Below are 20,810 nucleotides of genomic sequence, written 5' to 3' on the forward strand. Positions count from 1 at the left end.
CAATGTCAGATTTTTTAAATATATTTGTTTGCCTTAAATATCTGTGGCTGGTACCAGCACCATTCATGAGTACCCGATACATCGAAAAAAGGCCGGTATCGGCCTAATAATGTTACCCGGTATCGATACAACTCGTCCATCCCTTGTTACTAGTGCAGCACTTGTATACTAGCTGACCAAAAGTTATACTAGCAGTGGGGGAAAAAAAAGCCTCGCTGGCCATTTTACTAGTGCACTAACATGGACCTTAACTCATTCACTGCCATTGACGACTATAGACGTCAAAAATTCATGTGAACTATTCCATTTCATTTTTTATGAAAACCTAGATAAAATAATATTGTACATTTATAATAGATATAAAATTTGTGATTAATCGTGAGTCAACTATTGAAGTCATGCGATTCATTTTGATTACAAATTTTAATCGTCTGACTCCCCTCATTTTTTATAATTTTTTTTAAACTAGGGGCGTCAGGCGATTACAATTTTTAATTGTAATTAATCACATGACTTCACTAGTTAACTTAACGATTAATCACAAATTTTATATCTGTTCTGAATGTACAATAAAAAAAATCTAGGTTTTCATACTTTTGTTAGCAAAAGTGGGGGGAAAAAAGTTAAACTCATAGAAATAGTTTAGCCGTCAATGGCAGCAGAATGAGTTAAGCTGAATATGTGGAATGTCGAGGAAAACGGCTTTTCCAGAAGCGGCGCGATTAGGGACGAGCCTGTTGTCGGGCTTATTAGGAACGCGCGTCACGTCGCGCTTGGGCGCAGGTGACAAGTGCGCCCAAGCGGGGCCTACTTTGTTGACGTCTGTTGTTCAGGCCTGTGGGGCATGCGTGCGCAGTACGGTGCGCACACGCGCCGCCCGTTTGTGTGGCCGTCGCCGTGCGTGTATGCCCGCGCTGCTGTCTGACTGTTCCTGTTTCACATCCACCCTTCCTCATCCTCCTCTTCCTCTCTGTCTCATGCTCGCACTCTATGGCTATCTTCGGAAATTGGGATCACTCCCTATCTACCATATAGGGCCCTGCCCTATATAGTCAGTTGACCATTTTGTAACGCTATTGAATGTGTCATGAAAAAAATCATCTAATGGCGATTCTTTTATTTTTTTTTGCCCCTCGATATTGTGATTGCGATTTAATATGCAATTTTTTTTTATTTCAAAGTCCTCTTCCCATGTATTTCTTAACAAACAGAAGGAATGAATGAATCTGTATTAAAAATAAAAATAAACTTTTTTTTTTCAGATTGGCTCAGTTAGAGTAAAACATCGGCGCTGGTTACTTTGGAAATACGGCAAATTGACATTTAGGCAATAATAGATGAATAACGATTAAAGTAGTGTGTGGAATGTAGAAACTAAGTAGCATTTCTTGATAACAACAATATTAACTCATTCACTGCCATTGACGGCTATAGACGTCAAAAAATCATTTGAACTATTTCTGAGTTTTTTCTACTTTTTTTCTACTTTTGTTAACAAGAGTATGAAAACGTAAAAAAAATCAATTGTACATTTAGAACAGATATCAAATTTGTGATTAATCATGAGTTAATTGTATTTGTTCAAAACAAGAAAATGTTTAAACATTAAAAAATATGAAGACAAATACAATTATTTGAAACACTGTAATTATGTAAGTTCCTTTTGGACCAAAAAAAATTGATAATTATATATATTATTTATGTTAGCAAAAATTTGAAGTTGGGGTGCAGCGTGTGCAGTATGGCTTGTGGGGTGCAAGCTAGTTTTGACAGGGGCGTGTGGTGAACGAACTCGTGTGGGCGTGCCTCAAAACAACTCAAAATTAATATTATTAGGGCTGCAGCTATCGAATATTTTGGTATTGGGATATCCTACTGAAAATTCTAACAAATAATCTGGTATTTGGATAGAAATAAAAATATACCTGTATATACTTTCTTGGTTAAAGAACAATTATAATTACAAAAGACAAAAACAACATTTGAATGTAATAATTAACAACCAACTGTTTTTAATTGTTAGATAATCAACTTTTCTTTTCTTTTTCTTTTTTTTTTTTTTACTTAAACTGTGCATTTCTATTGCCGTTTTTCACAAACTCTGAATAGATGAGCACGTTGTCAGCCCTTACACCACGACGACACGTTTCTGGAAACAACTTCAAAATAAAAGCGCTGCAATGCATTAATCTACATATACTACTTGGTAAAGTAAGGTTTATTTTGAAATTGGGTTTCTCACAGCGTCAGCCCCGTGTACTGTCATGCATACTGCCGTTAGCTTGACTACGACTATCTCAGCGGGTATCCGAGTCACAAATGACGAGGACTCGTTTCAGCCCTTGTATTAATAATCGTTTTTGAACGATTATGCCAATTTTGTAATCGTGGAGGGTAATAATCGAAATCGTAATTGAATTTCGATCAATTGCGCAGCCCTACGATTAATGTGCCAAACGGTGCGGTGTTTTGTAATTTCCTACAATGTGAAAGCACCCTAAATGCACCATGTTGCTTGTCCAGCAAGCGTGTAACGAATGTTGTTCTGCCATCTTTGAGCATGCTTGAAGCCGTTTAACTCATTCACTGCCATTGACGGCTATAGACGTCAAAAATTAATTTGAACTATTTCATATAGTTAAACTTTTTCTTTCACTTTTGTTAACAATTTTTAATTGTAATCGCATGACTTCAATAGTTAAGTCATGATTAATTACAAATTTTATATCTGTTCAAAATGTACAATATTTTTTTTCTAGGTTTTTATATTATTGTTAACAAAAGTGGGAAAAATGTTAAACTAATAGAAATAGTTTAAATTAATTTTTTTCGTCTGTAGCCGTCAATGGCAGTGAATGAGTTTATTTATTTTTTTAAACTTTTATTTCATTTATTGCAATGATTTTAATAAATTATTGTTTTACTTTGTTACTCATTCAATTTCTGGTTGGTCTTTCAAGTTGCAATATATTTAAATTTGAGTTTTGGTAGTTGAATAAATACTAAGTTTGGCATAATTGTGTTCATTAATCGTGATTTCAATATCAATCAAAAATAATAGTGATTATTTTTTATTCCCTAAGCCTCACTTGTATGTGACAGTGATGATGTCATTAATGGTGCACATGCCTGATGAGTGAACTATATAGTCGTATATAGTGTTTAGGGAGTCTGGATTGAGTGAATGATGGCGTACACAGCCTTTCTCCGGCTCCCTTTTTCTGTCACCCGTTGACTCTCTCTTGCCTTGCTCTTCCCTCTGCAATAACAGCGCTGACCTAGTTTCTGCTTGTTCAGTGCTGCCTGTGGAATTTTACAGCGGCCTGCCTTCCTGGCTGCCTTGCCGCTTGAAAACGCAGGCAGCAAAGCATGACTGAGGATTTTTGTCTCCTCGCGTCATTTGCGCTCTTACGCAGGACGCCCACCCAACCCCCACCCCTTGCCAATCAGCAGTTTTACAAATTGCCCCTCTTGAATAAGTAATCGCCAACGCTCGTTGCAAGCTGTTGGCCCGGTACTCTTATGTGTGGCAACGTCACATGCTTCAGCCGGGCCTGTGGTAAGAAGGGAAAAAAATGCAAAATAGCTCGTTGTCTTGCATTCTATCCGGTCGCTCAAGGCGGCAAGACAAACGTCCGCTGTGCAGTGGCAGGAAGTAATGCAGTACAAATATGTTGTGACTGTACTTATGTTGATTTTTTATTTTTTATTTTTCATAGTACTGCATCAATTGAACGGCCATAACGTTATTTTGCTAGCATAAATGATATGTTATTCCTCTTAACTCATTCACTGCCATTGACAGCTCTAGACGTCAAAAATTAATTTGAACTATTTCTATTAGTTTAATTTTTTTCTCCATTTTTAACTAGAGTATGAAAGCCTAGAATTTTTTTTGTACATTTAGAACAGGTATAAAATTTGTTATTAATCCTGAGTTAACTAGTGAAGTCATGCGAATATTTACAATGACAAATTGTAATTGCCTGCTGCCCCTAATTTTTAATCTTTTTTAAAAATATATATAATTTTTTTCCTCCTAATTTTTAATCTTTTTTTTTTTAAAGAAAAGATTATTAAAAATTAGGAGCGTCAGCCGATTACAATTTTTAATCGTAATTAATCGCATGACTTCACTAGTTAACTCACGATTAATCACAAATTTAAAATCTGTTCCAATACAATTAAAAAAATTCTAGGTTTTCATACTCTTGTTAACAAAAGTGGGGAAAAAATATTAAATAGAAATAGTTCAAATGAATTTTTGACGTCTATAGCCGTCAATGGCAGTGAATGAGTTAAACAGCAACATTAATTATTTAGCTCATAATTTTTTTTTTACTTTTACTAATTAAATGAGTTGAACAAGTACTTACAGCCCCCCCCCCCCCACTAGTATCTCTACTTCTACTTTAATACAAAGTGTGAGTACTTCTCCCTTGCATTGACCCTTCCTCCCTTTTCATTTTTCCTCGCCCTCACAACCAAATAGTTCAATTCCTATCCAGCAGATACGAACCCCTGCCAGGAATGTCCAACAAGAACGTGACTGGTTTTATTAGCGATAGGGTCATTCATCGGAATTGATATGGAGTCTTAACTAAAATGTGTGTGGAAGAGGGGGTGTTGTGTCAAGAGTGATACATAAAACACTGTAGTAACAGGTACAGTGACAGAGAAAGAATGTTTAAAAGTATGTGTTTTTCCCAATCTGTGAAAAATGAGTTATATTGATAAAGCTTAATTGACTTTCTTCGTCTACTCTTTATCTTAATGTTAGCGTGTATTCCATGGATGTGCGGCACCACACTGCCCCTAAGAGGCCAAGGCGCACATGGCAGGAAAATAATGTATTTTAAAATAATAGAATAAAAATGAATAATTTAGAAAATGTATTAATTTGTTATTATCTTTGTTATATACCGGTATTATTATTTTATTGCGTTACTTATTTCTTTACTGGTTCTTCTTTCACGTTTAAAGTTTAGTGTTGAGTTTTGCTAGCTGACTAAATAGTCTTGACATCAGTGACTAATCATGTTGTGTGTGATTTCAATATCAATCAAAACCGTTCATAACTCATATACAGTGATACCTTGAAATGAATGGAAATACCTGAAATCAGGGGTGCTCAAGTCCAGTCCTCAAGACTCCACTAACACACCTGATTCATGATCAGGATCGATATCACGTGATCATTAGATTCAGCTGTGCTGCAGGAGGGAAACATGGAAAGCAGGCTGGATAGGGGCTCTCGAGGACCGAACCTGAGCACCCCTGCCTTAAATCCTTCCAAGCTCCCTAAACCCCCCTTCCACCCCCCAAAAAATGTGTGTTGTTTTTTATTAAACAATAGCACTCTGTACTAGTATTGCACACTACATAGTTGTCACAGAATGACTTTGAATGTAATGAATTGTAGAATTTTTGCAAATTTTTTCCCTTTAATTCAGTAGACATCCTGTTTGGTGCTCCTTGTGTGCGAGCCTTGATGACTAGTGGGCAGTATATTGCACACATGTAGCTTTGATGATGAAACACAAAGACAACAAAAAGATACAAAGACTTAAAAGCCTTAGTGAAATTACTAGTCTTTTACGGAACAGAACCCGTACCTGTGAGTAATATTTTATGCTCTTTTTTTTCTGTGTTATTTACCATTTATGTTCAAATATAAGTTACAGGTTTTTAATAACTATTGCACTTTATCGATGCTAGTTTTGTTAGCCTGTCTACGTCGCTTCGTATGATTTGTTAGTGTTAAGGGCAGCGGACTTTTATGAGGCAAAGTTAGGTGGTTCAGTTAAAAAAAACAAAAAACTTTAATTTCGGATTTAGTTTTATACTAAACTTAACTGGGAGTAGAAATGAGCAGTTTAAAGCAAGCACACTTTCAAACAACAAAGCACATATCGGGATGAAGAAAAATATTTTGTTGCTTCGTTCTGTCTGTATTATTGTTCACGTTTTATCTCATGTGTTCTGTAAAGGGCTTTTTTACAGCAGCAGCTGTTGTGAGAGTCTATATAAATGAAGTTGAGTTGAGTCAAGTCTATCTATGGCAGCGACGTATGGTGAATAGCAGAACAATTAAAGGCTCTTCCACTAGATGGCAGAAAGTACACGTAAGCCCCTGTGTCCAACTGTTGCCATTTATAACAGAATAATAGCTGTTTTTCAATCGTGTTCAATTAAAGGGGCCCAGATTTCACACAGAAAAACAAAATTGAGATGGGATCATTGTATTCAAATACAGTTCCTTTTGTGACATTTTTGTTTGGTAGTGTCCTGTGAGAAGTAAAATGTGTGCCTTATCTTAACAAAGGTTTGAATGAGTGAATTTTGCGGACAGCCTGATTTGGAACGGATGCTTAACACACTTTATTTTTTTCCAGATTTCGGGTGCTGGTCATGGTGTCCGGGGTGAAGGCGTGGGACCCCCTCCACGCAGGCCTTATTCACTCTCGTCTGAGTGAGGCTTCTGAGTTAGGGCCCCCCTGCGCTGTCATACATCGTGTCGACAAGGACGCCATTTGCCACCAGAGTCAAAGCCCTTTGTCTTCCCCTCCACTGTCTCAAGTAACCACAGAAGCCCTTCAGCGGCCTGTTGGCTCAAACCGGGCCAAACCAGACACTCGCGAGGAATCCCGTCAGCTGGAGATGAAGGGGAAAAAGCACTGCGGCCGAGGGGATGTGATAATGGAGGACAGGCTGGAAAGCACAGCCGATGGACCTAAAAATGCAAAAATCACCCTAAGCTTCCCAGTTAGCGCGGGGCCCCTCCCGGCCTCGCTGACGTCATCCAGCTATTGCCGTAACACCGCGTCATCCTCTTCCCCGCACAGACGCCGGCCTTCTTCTAAAAGCTCCGACGAGGGGTCTCTATGGAAACTGGACTCCACCATGGATGTAAAGCACAGACCTTTTAAGCCCCCGAGGCACGACAGTTCTCCGTCCTCGTCACCCTCCTCCTCCTCGTCCCCAATGACTGTTCACGCACTTATCAGGAAGGATATAAAATCCCCGCCTCCGCTCAAGTGCTCTAAACTCTCTCCAGAGACACAGTTTCACAAATCGGCGCCTGGTTCTTCCAGCTCTTCTTTAGCAAGCTCTTATGGCGGAGACGGATGGGACGAGAGACACAAGTTGGCCAACGGCACAGCCTCGCCCTCGCAAACGGCCCAGATCCTCTTCAGCCTGGGCGCCTCGGCCTATCAGAGAGGAGGTGGGGACATGGAGAAGAAGGAGAAAATAACAGGACGACCAGCTGGCAAGCTGGGAAGCCCTCATGGACCCAGTCTACACCCACCTACGCTCCACCTCCCGCCCCCTCTGCCGCCACCCCCTCCTCCCCCGTCTGAGGGACTCACAGCACCCCCACACTCCTCCTCCTACTCCCCCACCGAAAGCGTCAAGCCCGAGCTGATTTGCGGGGTGTGCCACCGGCTTTTCAGCTCAGCTTCCTCACTCACTGTCCATATGCGGCTGCACCGTGGAAGCCGCGCCCTCAGCTGCCGCTTCTGCGGCAAAGTCTTCATCCATAGCAAGAGGCTGCAATCTCATGAGGCCTCCTGCAGAGTGCCGGGCCTGCCCTCCAGACTGGGCCCATCTCTTGTCGTGCAGCCAAAGGAGGAGCCGCTGGAGGAGGGCGAAATACGAGCTGAAGAAGAGGAAACAGACATGAGCAAGGCAAGGCCAGAGAAAAAAGCAGATAGCCCTTTGGCACGTATCCAAAGCGATGATGATGCAGCAGCCACAGAGCTCATGGCAAGTGATGAGAGCCATTTTGTAAAGGTGGTGGATGGCAATGTCATTTACTTCTGCTCTGTGTGTGAGCGCTCCTACATGACGCTGTCCAGCCTTAAGCGTCACTCTAACGTGCACTCGTGGCGACGCAGGTACCCGTGCCATTACTGCGACAAGGTTTTCGCCCTGGCCGAGTACCGCACAAAACATGAGGTGTGGCACACGGGGGAGCGGCGCTACCAGTGCATTTTCTGCTGGGATGCTTTTGCTACCTACTACAATCTCAAAACTCACCAGAAGACCATTCACGGCATCAATCCCAGTCTCATCTCCAGTGAAAAGACAGCCAATGGTGGCTATAAGCAAAAGGCAAATGCCCTCAAGCTCTACCGCCTCCTTCCCATGCGCTCACAGAAAAGACCGTACAAGACTTACAGTGACACTTTGCATAATGGTTTGCTGATGTCACCAACTGAAGCCCCTTCCCTCTCCCTGCCTGACCTGGGCTGTGCTCTGGGACCTGGAGACCTACAAAGTTTCATCAGTGGAGACCATCCTCAGAGTGTTAAGCCTGACCCCGACGGCTTTTCAGATGACGTCTTGGTTACTGACCACGACCACCCAACGTCGCCGCCCTTACCCCTAACAGACTCGACCCAACCTAAAAAACACGACAATGAAGCCCACGAGTTAGAACCGATTCGAGGCAGCTCAAAAACGTCCAGTAGCAGCAAAACCAAAAATCACAAAGCTGCGAGAGGCACAGACTCAACAAGCACGCCCTCTGTGATCACATACGGACACACAAAACCCTCAGTTATAGTTCACGGAACCACCGTGTCATCCTCCGTCATCGTGCACAGCAACCAGGTCTCGCCTGGAAGTGAACAAAACAAGCTCCCTGAAATCAACGTCAGTCAGACCTCCCACAAGGGCAGTGCAAGGTCGTTAAAGAGACACAGGGATGGCACCAATAGCCACAGAAAGAGGTCCAGAGATAGCTCAGATCCGACAAAACACGATATGGACACAGACGGGTCGTGTTTCAAGTCCAGAAAATCCCACAGCAAGAACGACCTATCTAAGTCAAAGCAGCTGTCGCCATCGGTGGGCCCACTGGTCAAGGAGACAGGCCCGCTGTGCCAGATCACTGTACGCATTGGGGAAGAGGCCATAGTGAAACGCAGTATCTCCGAGACAGACCTTAGGAGAGACAAAAGCCGCTCTCCTCCCAAAAGCAAGAAAGGAGAGGCATCTTCGGTCAAGGCCGGCCATCACAAACACCACATCCACCGGCGGGCTAGCCAGGGACAGGAGGACAATATTGGAGGAGAAAGCAAAGAAGAAGTTGCGGAAAACACGGGCAACTCCTCCGACGAATTGAGAGAGTACAACTTCCGACAAAAGGTGCGCGAGCAGGAGAGCGACCACGACATGGAGGACAATCTGTGGCGACCTTACTATTCCTACAAGCCCAAGAAAAAGGCCCAGGCGCATCTGCAGAGGTTTAAAAGCTGGCAGCGAAAACTCAAGTTTAAGCGCGCTCTGCGGTTGAAGAGGAGAGCGGAAAAGCTGAAAAAGCGTGGGAATAAAGAGATGGGGAAATGTCAAGATGAGGAGGAGGGTGGAAAACCGTCAGAGACTGACAAGGGAGGATGTGAAAGAGAAGAGAAACAAGCTAAGGAGGGTTGTCATGAACTCTCTGCCCCTTCTCCGCCAGCCCCGAAGCATCCGCTTGCTCCTTCAGGACACAAAAGGCGGCCTTGGACCAACGGGAACGCTGCGGAGTGCGCTACTTGCGGCTGCTGGTTCTCCAGCTCCAGCAAGCGGGACCAACACGAACTGAGTCATCTTCTGGAATTCGTGTGCCTCTTCTGCCGCGCCACTTTTCCCTCAAGGGACAAATTGGAAGACCACCAGAGGATCCAGCATCCCAAGCCTGCCGACACATCATCAGCCTCCCAAAAAGTGGCGCTCGGCGAACATCCCGATGCGCTCAAACCCGAGTGCGGTGACGAAAAGGAGGATCAAATCAACTTGAGTCATTCCAGTCCGGCTCGCCTCAGCAGGAGAGCATTGTCACGGCACACCTGCCCACAGTGTCACAAGGTGTGCAAGACGTCCTCTGCGCTCAATCGCCACATCCGGCGTCACGAGTTCAACAGTTCTCCTGAGAGGGAAAAGGAAGAAGTCGTGCCGCAGCCCGAAACAACTGCCGTGAGCAGAGAGGCAGTCCCTGAGAAAGGCCAAGTTGTCTCAGTCATCAACTATTCGACAGCAGAACCCTCTAAAACCTGCGACCCTTCATCAGCACCAGACCATCACGGTGAGCCGACAACCCAACATCGGCAAGCGGAATCCGGTGACGAGCCTGAAGTGGCTGAGCGCACGTACCCAGAACCCGAGAGGCAACCCAAACTGAGCGAGAGCCCAGTAAACCTTGCACCTGCTAAAGCGCAACTCTCACTGGCCACACCCCCCACTCTCCAGAGCGTGCTGGTCATGAACAGGCCCGAATGTGTGGACTACCGCACCCCAGGCAAACGGAGCCTAGAAAGAATGGCGAGCCCTGTGCACTGCATGGCAGCCCCAAGCACCTCCTCTAATGTGTCCATGATGCCACAGACCAGAATAACCACTGCTGCTGCCCCTGTTTCCATGGCAACCGTGAACAGCGCCGATCGAGGATTCGTGACACGAGATGGGGTCATTATGGACAGAGAGAGGCAGGCTCGGAGTGGTTTGTTTTTGCACGCAACCTACAAGGAACCCCCCGTGGTCCAAGATCGCCGAGTTCAGTCCCTGTCCCGCAGTCCATCTCCCAATGAAGCACAAGACCTGACCATGTCCTCCATACTAGCCCGAGAGAAGGAGATGGAGAGGCAAAGACTAAGAAAGAGGGAGCTTGAAAAACGGGGGAGGGATAAAGACCGAGGAAAAGAAATGGAGAGGGTCCAGCACATGAGTCGATATGAACAGACCCCAGTGGACCAAACACCTCTGTTAGTTCCCAAAGAAGAGCCTCTGAGTCCTGTGCCATCCCCCCAACACGTCCCCACTCAGACCACTATGAATGGGCCCCTGTCGCACAGATACACTCCAAAATCCCCCTGCCGCCCTGGACTCTTGGCCGCAGCCAACCAGCAAGTCCAAGAACTGGACCGGCTCACGTTACCCAGCGGGGGGGATCGCCCCTCTGCCCATGCTCTCCTTCTCCCGCGGGCACCAAAACCACCCGAGCCAGAGCACCCGGACCCTTCTAGGGATTCACAGCACATGGAACCAGCGCCTGTGTGCTACCCTATCCAGGATTACCCCCTTCCCCTGATCGCGCCGGACACTTATCAGCCAGCTAAGAAGCAGGAAGACAACCTGCTTGTGTCCTCCTACCCTACTGGAGCTCTTCCCTTTGGCCCTCTGGGAAAGATGATGATCCCGAATGGCGCCGACTTGGCCAAACTGCCCTTCTACCCAGACCCATACCAGCTTCTCTACGGGTCGCAGCTTCTGGCCTACCCGTACAACGTGGCGGCTCTTCCCGTGGCCCTCAACATGATGGCGCCCGGCGCGGACAAAGTGGAGCCTCTGCCCTTCCTGCCGGCCATCTTCAACTACACCGCCGGCGCGGGGCCCTATATGGGCACTGCGCCGCACCCGCTGGTGGCCAACCCCAGCTTCTACGGCGGTGGCAAGAAGCAACGAGACGGCAGCAGCAACAAACCGTAGGACGCCAAAAGGATTCTATTACAGAGAGGATAGGACTGGGGAGGGAAGGGGTGGCCTATGTTCGAGTGAAGTATCATCACCTTCTTCCCGTCTTTGTTCTCTGCTCTTTTGCCGTAGTGTGTCGTAGTTCTAGAACTTGATTCTATTATCTTGAATATATGAATAAGAACTGCGTACAGGGTGTGTTTCTGTCGCCCCGTCGGAGCTGTAGCCTGTCAGCAGCGCCTGAGAGCGAACTCCAAGCCAGTTACATGCAATACTTCCAAAATGTTAGAGAATGTTGGGTGAGATTTCAGGATGAAGATCACTATAACCTTCACGTTTGAACTTTGAATGCTGAAATCTCACCCCACAGCCCAATTGACGTTTTGCGAGTGGCGAATTTGAACAGCCCGGGCACGAATCTCCACAGATGTGCTGCACGCTTGTATTGAGGACAGTTTATGTGGGATATGTGTGGCTTGGGCCGACAACAGCATTTCCTCCTTCAGTCGGTGTGAGCACCGCCATTGTGTAGAAAACGCGCGTATAGAAGGGATATGTCGTCCGGAAGAGTGTACGACAACTCGTCTGGACACACCACGTGAGTTTGTGGCCAGGCGACACTGTAGGATGTGTATAGCATAGTTTATACCTTATGATGCACAAAAATAGTAAAAGTAGTGGTCACTTAAAGGGGGAGCACTTGTAGCTGCTTTGGATATGTAGCTGGTCACTGGGTTAAGAAAATGCAGGCTGGTAACTATTGCACTTCCCTTCTTCATCTCATTTCCTTTATACGAGAGAGGAAATAAAATGCCCCCACTCCCCCACCCCCCACCCCTAAATCCCTCGTGGAGATGGACAAAAAAATTAAGGATTCAGGGTATTGAGTTATTTCTAGGTAGGGAAAAAGGAAGCAAAGATTTGACTTCCAATGAGGTTGAGCTCAACAGCCAAAGTGATGCCTGGACAACCCCCATGTCGTTATTGTATGTTCAACGTTGTTGATGGTTTAGCCCCTCCCCTCTCCCGCAATGGTGGCTTTGAGGGGTGGGGGGGCCTAAACCGAGAAAACTGAATGTAAATTTAAGTCACCCGGTCAATGAAGTACAGCTGCATTATGGTAGACTATGAAAATCCCTTTGAGCATATAGTCCAAATCCTTGATATCCACTTCAAGGTCCGTGTACTAGTACGTTGTTTGTACTCACAATTAAGACAATTCAGCGCACTAGTAAAACGACTGTTTCCACTACTGCCTGCCACTGCTGTTACATTTCTGCATACTAGTGGGACATGTTACTAGTGAAGCCAAACTACAATTAGCAAAAATCTGATGTTTTTTTTTTGCTGATTTATATATATATATATAAAAACAACATATGACAAGGATTATCACATTTGAACATTTCCACCCCAAAAACTCACAAAAATCAACCAATTGTTGCATGGTTTTTGTTTTTTAAATATATTTTTATTTTTATTTAACAATACAATCTTCAAGATATTGTAATGGTATTTACCCCCCCCCCCCCCCCAAATGAAAACAAAAACAATAGCAATAATATATACTATAATAGTCATATATTCCGTGAGGTTTGACCAATTTTACTGTGGCTTACTGTTAACTGGCACAATTTTATAATGTCGCTAGTAGCACAGTTGTCATCTAATGAACAATTTTGCCTCACTAGTAACGCATCGTTATCGCACGAGGAAGGCCAAAGAGCTTATTAGTCCGTGGACCTTTAACTGTAAATGAAAGATATGGATTATATGCTCAAACGGCTTTTTAAAAAACACGGTTTCAGTTCTTTGTTCTTGTTTTTTGTTTCACATAAATAACCTATTACAGAACAATATAACAGTCTGGTATGCATATATACAGTAGTCCTAGCAACACGTCAGTAAACTTGGGTTCCGTATCCACAAAAGCATGAGCGCCACTTGCTTCCTAACCGTTTCTACGCTCGGCAAATCTTGACACTGTGCGCACCGCTTTTTTATTTTTTTTTCTCGCCCCCTTTCTGTTCCCGTCTCAATTTTCCCATATCTGTTTTTTTTTAAATTCTCACCTGAGGGCCAAAGTCGGCTGAACTCCACCGGGTGTCATTTCTTTTTCAGGGGTGAGCGGTTAAACGCAGGTGAGGAAAAACCAAAAGCCACAAAGTCAGCATATCCTCGGCACTCACAAAACAGGCCACCTGTTTGTTTGTTTTATTTCTGTGTTACAAAGAAAAAAGACAAAAAGAAAAAAAAAGAAGAAGAAAAAAAAAAGACAAAAAGCCTTGCTGTCTCCGACGCAATATTCCAATCCATTCCTGTAGATGTGTTTTGGACCATCGTTTCTTATGTCATACAGACCAAAAGCATGCAAATTGACTCATATCGTAGTGACTGGACTGGAATCTGGTGGCGTTAACTGTCTACTGTACGTTTTCGTTGAAATGAATGTGCCTCTGCTTTGATATTTAAATAATTATCTATAGTTAAGATGTGGATCTGCCAGATTTCCGATGTTATGGTGCCTTGTTACGGCACAAGAAATTAGATTTGTAAATGAAAGTTTTTGTTTTGTTTTTTCTTTAGCTATCATTTGGAGATAGATCTCACGGCTTTGTCTGCTATGAAGCTGTTCATAGATATAGGGATGTGGCTAAAGTTGTTTTTTTTTTGGGGGGGGTGGGTATCGTGTATCATGTCTAGGATAATACTGTGCCATAGAAAGCCCTCGAAATATGTTGGTTATTTTTTTGAAAGGAAAAAAAAAGATGTTTTTATGTTGCCTGAGGACTTTGTCTTTAGATTTGATACAAAGGCTCGTTGCCTCAGCTCTCCCAAAGTCTGTAGTCTCCTTTTCCGATAACTCTTCTTGACCCCCTACTGCCCAACCTTGCCCCCCTTCTGTCTCTTTGCTGCAGTCAAACAAAATAAAGTATTAACCTGATGACCCAATGAAAGAAAGTCAGATTTTGTTTTTTTCTAATTAGACCACAAATCCAAGTATTTTATTTATTACCATATTATTTATTATCAATAAATATTTGGTAATTGAGCTATTGTATGTCATTATGAAAAATATTGGTAAAATAATTTAAAATAAACAATTTGACTATTTTTTATAAACATTTTTATTGTATTCATTCATTTTGCATGTACATTTTAAAATATTTGTTACATATATTAAAATATATATATTTTATTTTAGAAAATGGTGACATTTATTTAGTATAATAAAATGGTAGATAAAACATTTTTACATGTACATTTAAAAGTGTATTTTATTAAATCATTAATCTGTAAAATTGCAATGTTATTCAACAATTTTAGCATTTTATGAAATAACAATATGGTGTAAAATAAATATATTTAAAAAATTATACTTATAGCCTACAGTCAAAATTTTTGTTTCCATTAATGAGTTAATTTTGTGTGAAATTATAAATGTTAATTATAACAATTATATATATACACACATAATATATATTAACATATATGTGTGTGATCAGTGTATGATAATAATAAAACACACTTAATATGACATATTTTATTTTATGGTAATAATTAAATAAATGATTTAGTGTGGTTTAGAGCAAAAAAATTTGAAGGAATAGTTTTAATTCAAGCAAATGAACTCAATTTAAACTACCGTATATTATCTTTCCAAATCGGCCAGTCAATTTTTGTGTTGATGGAAAATAATAAATTATACTGAAATGGAACGTGCGAATGCAACAAAAGTTAAGTTGGACAAATCCAACATTATATAAAAATCTCTCACAATACTGTTTAAAGTTAAGCGTTTTTGAACGAACAAACACTGTTTATTTTGTATCGGTGCTTGGTTGTCCTGTAGTTCAGAGGTGAGGGGAAATACAAATACAACTAACATTGATCCATTATTCTAAAAAGAGCAATGAGCAATTACATGACAGATTAACATTATTTTTCTAAGCATAAAAATGTTTGAATTATGTTACTATTAAAAATGAACTGTTTTAACAAAACACATTTTAACTTCAACTTTTTTTTTTTTTTACTCATTTTTATCACACACAAAGCTGAAAATGCTAAAAAAAAAGTGTCTTTCACAGGTTTGCCGCCACTTTGCCCTTTTGCATGATGAACTGTGTGTTGTCCCCATTTGTTTATCCTGCTTGTCACAGCGTGCAAATCGATGCGGCGCCAGCTTGCTTGCCCTCTGGACTGGCGCACAGTCCAATACTATACATTCCTCGGGAACCTCTCGGAAAGCGGCTAGACTGGCACGATGATGGCGGGTGGACCACTGCTTCTAACTCTGAGCATCACGGCGCTGGCGTGGGGAGTCCTGGGGAAGGTATAGTACAGCCATGAGAGAGACTATTGATATGGATTTTTTATTTTATTTTTTTTACCGGTACCAGGTATCACTATCGGTGCTGATACACGCCTTATTATCAATAAGGTATTGGTACTCGTAGAGGCTGCTAGTACCAGCCGCAGATACTTCAGGCAAATCTGTCGTTGAATAAATCTGCCTCGTCTGTAGTTGACGCTATACTACTTCAGTTTGTCACATGGCGAATCGTTATGCTTCAGAATGAAAAGTCTTTGTTCAGACTGTGTGTTTTTTTCTTGTAACGTGTGACTACAAAAATGTCAGGAAAAGCCTACTAGAACATCTTAATTTTATTTGGTGTTAATCAAAGGTCCTTAAAATGGTTGCAGGTGTTTGAATCTGATTAGTTAATTGTGAGGACAGCCGCATCCACAGTTATGAGGGTGTGCATACTTTTGCAACCACATTATCTGAGTTGTATTGTTTTTGTTTCCCCTCTTGAAAAAACATGTATATTTTTCCAATTGAGTCGTAAAGGTTAAAGGTCAAATTAATGCTCAGTGTAATTTTTTTTTTTCACGCAAATCCAGTATTTGAACAGGGGTGTGTAGACTTTTTATGTATACTGTATAATGTCAAACATTTTTTTTCTAGAAACAAATACCGGGCAGCACCGCTGTTTACTTGGGCCAGCACAGAGATGCGTGGAGGCCGCTGATTCACATCTCAGTCAACCTCACCAGGATAAGAGAGTGAGTGAGGGTTCAAAGGTCACGGGTTCTCAAATGTTTTGTGATCATTGTGTTGTAAAATAATCTATTCAATTGCGATTATTGATTTGTTTAGATTTTATTTTTAATTAAATCATTTGTTAATAGTAAGTTTGAGAACCACTACTGTAGAACATTATAACCATTTCAGGGGGCTCCTCCCGTGACCTTTGTGTCCTCTTGTTTAGCATCAAGTCGTCCTTTAAGCTCAGGACGTACGACCCAGAGGGAATCATCTTCTATGGGGACACCAAAAATGGCAGGGACTGGTTCATTTTGTCCCTGAAAGACGGCATTCCGTTCATGCAGATCAGCCGTAGCGGGGTCCTCGTCAACGTGTTGGGAGGGCCCAAGCTCAACGACGGCCGGTGGCACACGGTGAGTTCCGTGGCGGCGTGTAAACATATGGTGCATAGAAAGAGTATTCACACATTTTATGTTCAGTCTTTTTCCAAAATTTCTGGATGCGCTTTTTTTTTCTCACCTGTGTCTCCCCCTGTGGCCGCCAAGCTGGAGCTGAGCAACCATGGCCATTTTGTGGTCCTGGATGTGAATGGCTCGCGGGGGCTGGTAGTAGGCCTGCAGTCTGATGCCATAGAGGAAGTCGTTTCAGGGTCCCTCCGACTAGCACTTGGCGGGATCCTGATTCCGAAAGACAGGCTGGTTGTTCAGGTACTGCAAGATAGCTATCCGTTAAAGTATTATATAGTCACTTTTGTGATTTCTAAATTCATTAACTAAGTGATGAAAATATGAATATGAAGAATTTAGTACTGAATGATTAATATATAGGCCTAGCGTTAAACTCTTGTTTTGGGCAGGGCTAGTTGTGCTATTTAGCTAATGCTAAATGCTATCTGGGTTGACAGTTGATGGTTTGAGCTTTTCGCGGTTTTTAAAACGCATTTTTGCCTTGCAGTTTGAGCCTCAGATGGACGCCTGCGTGCAGGAAGGCAGCTGGCTTAACCTCAGTATCCCCTGGGAGACGGACGCAGACGAGCTCCGGCCGTGCTATCAATCCATCCGACCCGGCAGCTTCTTCCCCGGGAACGGATTGGCCATAGTCAACACATCAGGTGGGATAGTATGGAGGACCAAAACTGCCCAAATTAAAAAATAAATCAATGACTAAATAAATAAACAAACAAATAAGTGAAAATAAAAACTGATATAAAAAAATATAATTGGAAAATTAAATAAAAAAATAATAATATAAATGGAAATAAAAACAAAACAAAAAAAATATATCATAAATAAATACATTTCTATTAAATTTTTGAATTATATATTTTTATATCCATTTTTATTTTCACTTAATTTTTATTTATTTAGTCACTTATTTATTTTTAATTTTGGCAGTTTTGGTCCATACTGCCAGGACGAAATGTTATTCAAATGAGGGGGCGGTCCTAAGCGTGTCTTGGGTTGGACTCCGCCGTTGCAAACTGCCCATCATTGGTCGAGTGAGCGGCTCTGCAAAGAAGGAAGTCTCGCCGGCTTGCAGGGAGAGCTCCAGCAATGGACGACTATCTTGTCCACTGTCACCACAACTTGCGACTTGACACGCATAGGACCGCCCCCTCATTTGAATAACATTTCGACTTGGCAGTATGGACCAAAACTGCTAAAATTCAAAATAAATAAATGACTAAATAAATAAATGACTAAAAGTGAAAACGAATATAAAAAATATAATTTAAAAAATTAATACAAATGTAATTATTTATGTATAAATATATATATTTTGTTGTGTTTATTTCCATTTATATTTGTTTTTTTTGTTCAATTAAAATTTTTTTTTTTTTATAACCGTTTTCCCCCCCTCACTTTTAGTCATTTATTTATTTAGGATAGGAGAGACTGTTGGCTGTTTTGTTCTGACCAACCAATCAGAGGAGGCCAAAACTGCTGACATCAACAAAGACCAGCACTCTTTGCTCTATGAGGTTGAAATTGAAATCTGATTGGTTTAGAAACATTGCTAATGCTAATATATGAGCACTACTGATTCCGAAATCCTTGGGCAGATTAGATTGACATGGCGACACATACATAGAAGCTGAAATCTGATTGGGCAAGACAAGTTTAACGCCCTCATACGCTACAAAACATTCAGAGTAGAATGTTTGGAATACATGAATACATTTTCATTGAATGAATGTCATTTTCTGTCTCTTGAACAGTTTTGCAGACGGACTACGACCGCAGTGTGACGATCGAATTGTGGGGAGATTTCTCTAAAATGGACGGGACCATTTTAAGCATCATGACTCCCGGGCAGGCGCTCATGTTTGCGTTAGGCGCCAATAATAACACGAAGGTATGCACATGAACCAGACATGAACAGACATATTTTCAGCAAAAGGCAGATAACAAAAGATATACTTTTTGGGGCGGGGGGGTTTGCAGAAAGTAACACTCTTCCTCAGTGGTCATATGGTGATTCTGAAAGAGAACTTCAAGAGACTAGAGATGACCTTCGGGACCGATTCACTAGAAGTACGACACGATGGACATGAATCAAAGATCCCGTGGGATTACCTCAACCCGCTTAAGAATTCTGGGCTTTTGAACAAACTGAGAGAAAGCCACATTGCCATCGGCGGCCTCCTCGGTGAGATTCATATTAAGGCATACGGTGACGCCCTGACTCACGACCCAGCTTGTGAATTTTTGAGTTGTAATCCGTCAGAGCCAGAACTTTTTCAGTGCACGGTCAGAAAAAAGTCAAGTCGTCTATATTTATATAGCGCTTTCAAACAGTGCTAAATTTGTGCTTTTAAGGATCCAAGGGCTTGTCGTGTCTTCAATTTGTGCTATTCATAAGCAAATATATACCTTAAGATATATGTTTGCTTGATTAGTTTTAAGTTGCAATAACATCCTTTACCACTAGATGGCAGACATCATTTAGGAGGAGAAGAAGAAGAAGAAAGACCGGTCGGTCATGATTGATTTTGTGGCATTTTTTGTTGTTGTTGCCAATTTGGAATATTGAGTTACTTTTTCTAACCATAAACCGTACTCATTGTATATAGCGTTTCAATTGTGAATCTTGTAGAGCACCATGACAAAAAGTTGTATCAAGGGGAACAAAAACGGACACCCTTTTTTTTTCCGGATAGTGTATCTTAATGCAATGCAAAACATCCCTGACAAACTAACAAAATACTGGGCAAAATTGATTTAAGATACGAGTGATTTTAGTTACAAGCGTGAAACAAATTAAATGCATAAGCCAAGGTGCATGTGCCACCGTGGAACAATCGTTAACTCTGCCACTCTCCTTCCTTCACTCCTTAGGCGAAAACGATGCCGGCTCCCGTTTCTTGACAGGCTGCCTGGAGAAGGTCCAGATCCAAGGAAAAGATGTGGACTTGGATCGGGCTATCAAACACCGGTCCATCTCCTCTCACAGCTGCCCCGTGTGAACCACAAGCATCTGGTCTTGCTTATAGAAAGACAAATAAATAATTTAGGCTTTTGATATTGTTATATTTGGGATAACTATGCTAGCTAGACTCTAAAATTGTCAACCATGTACAATAATGAATAAAATGCTTTACTGGAATAAGATGACAATGTGGCGTTTCTGCTCCCTCTAGTGGATTTCTGAAAATTAGTTTCAGGTGACGTCATGCATTTAGTATACCGTACCTCTGCTCTTTGTAGGATTGCATAAGAGTTATTTATTGACTTTTGATAAAAATGTATGGCTTAGTCTTGCTACATTTCGCATAAAATGTTCACCTTTAAAGAAAAACATCAAACGATCGGGAAGGCAATTAATTCAATTTAAATATACTTTTATGTAGTGTTTAAAATTTGTTTTATTTTCAGTAAATCAATTAACCAATTATTTAGTGATCTATATGAATAAGTATATTTTAATAAACCTAGATAAAAAATTATATATATATATATATATATATATATATATATATATATATATATATATATATATATATATATATATATATATATATATATATATATATATATACATACTGTATTTGTGGAAGGTGGCTAGCAAATAATTTAATTCACTGTTTTTTTTTAACTGTGCATCTGACAAATATACATCTTGATTCTTGAAAAATTACAATAGTATTTATAATGTCAATACTTGGTTATCCAGAATAAAGATTCTGCCTTACACATGATGAAAAATTATTAATTAATCGTAGCCCTCTGGGATTGACGCTGGCCATTTGTATCCCCTTACTTCACTTTTATATTTTGTTATTTTATTTTTTTACCTTATA

At 41.5% G+C, this 20,810-nt stretch overlaps 2 protein-coding genes across 4 annotated transcripts in view; both read left to right on the forward strand.

Annotated features, from left to right (window-relative positions):
• zbtb4 (zinc finger and BTB domain containing 4) overlaps positions 1-14,404 on the forward strand; it is a 28,252-nt gene extending 13,848 nt beyond the window's left edge. For all 3 annotated transcript variants that reach the window (XM_086059324.1, XM_086059325.1, XM_086059323.1), the window contains one exon: positions 6,396-14,404. In XM_086059324.1, coding sequence (XP_085915450.1) covers positions 6,412-11,472 — 5,061 coding nt within the window. In that variant the 5' untranslated portion in view covers positions 6,396-6,411 and the 3' untranslated portion in view covers positions 11,473-14,404. The remainder of the gene's footprint in view (positions 1-6,395) is intronic.
• A 1,223-nt stretch (positions 14,405-15,627) lies between these two features.
• shbg (sex hormone-binding globulin) lies at positions 15,628-20,121 on the forward strand. The gene is made up of 8 exons (XM_086060288.1): positions 15,628-15,793; positions 16,430-16,527; positions 16,734-16,923; positions 17,056-17,217; positions 17,465-17,621; positions 18,729-18,865; positions 18,955-19,159; positions 19,849-20,121. Exons 1-8 carry the CDS (start codon positions 15,725-15,727, stop codon positions 19,974-19,976), a joined length of 1,146 nt encoding a protein of 381 aa, XP_085916414.1. The 5' UTR covers positions 15,628-15,724; the 3' UTR covers positions 19,977-20,121.
• Positions 20,122-20,810: the final 689 nt, after the last annotated feature.

Source organism: Leptonotus elevatus, chromosome 17 (genome assembly GCF_054856555.1).
Source record: "Leptonotus elevatus isolate MCC_2025b chromosome 17, RoL_Lele_1.0, whole genome shotgun sequence".
Lineage (NCBI taxonomy): Eukaryota > Metazoa > Chordata > Actinopteri > Syngnathiformes > Syngnathidae > Leptonotus > Leptonotus elevatus.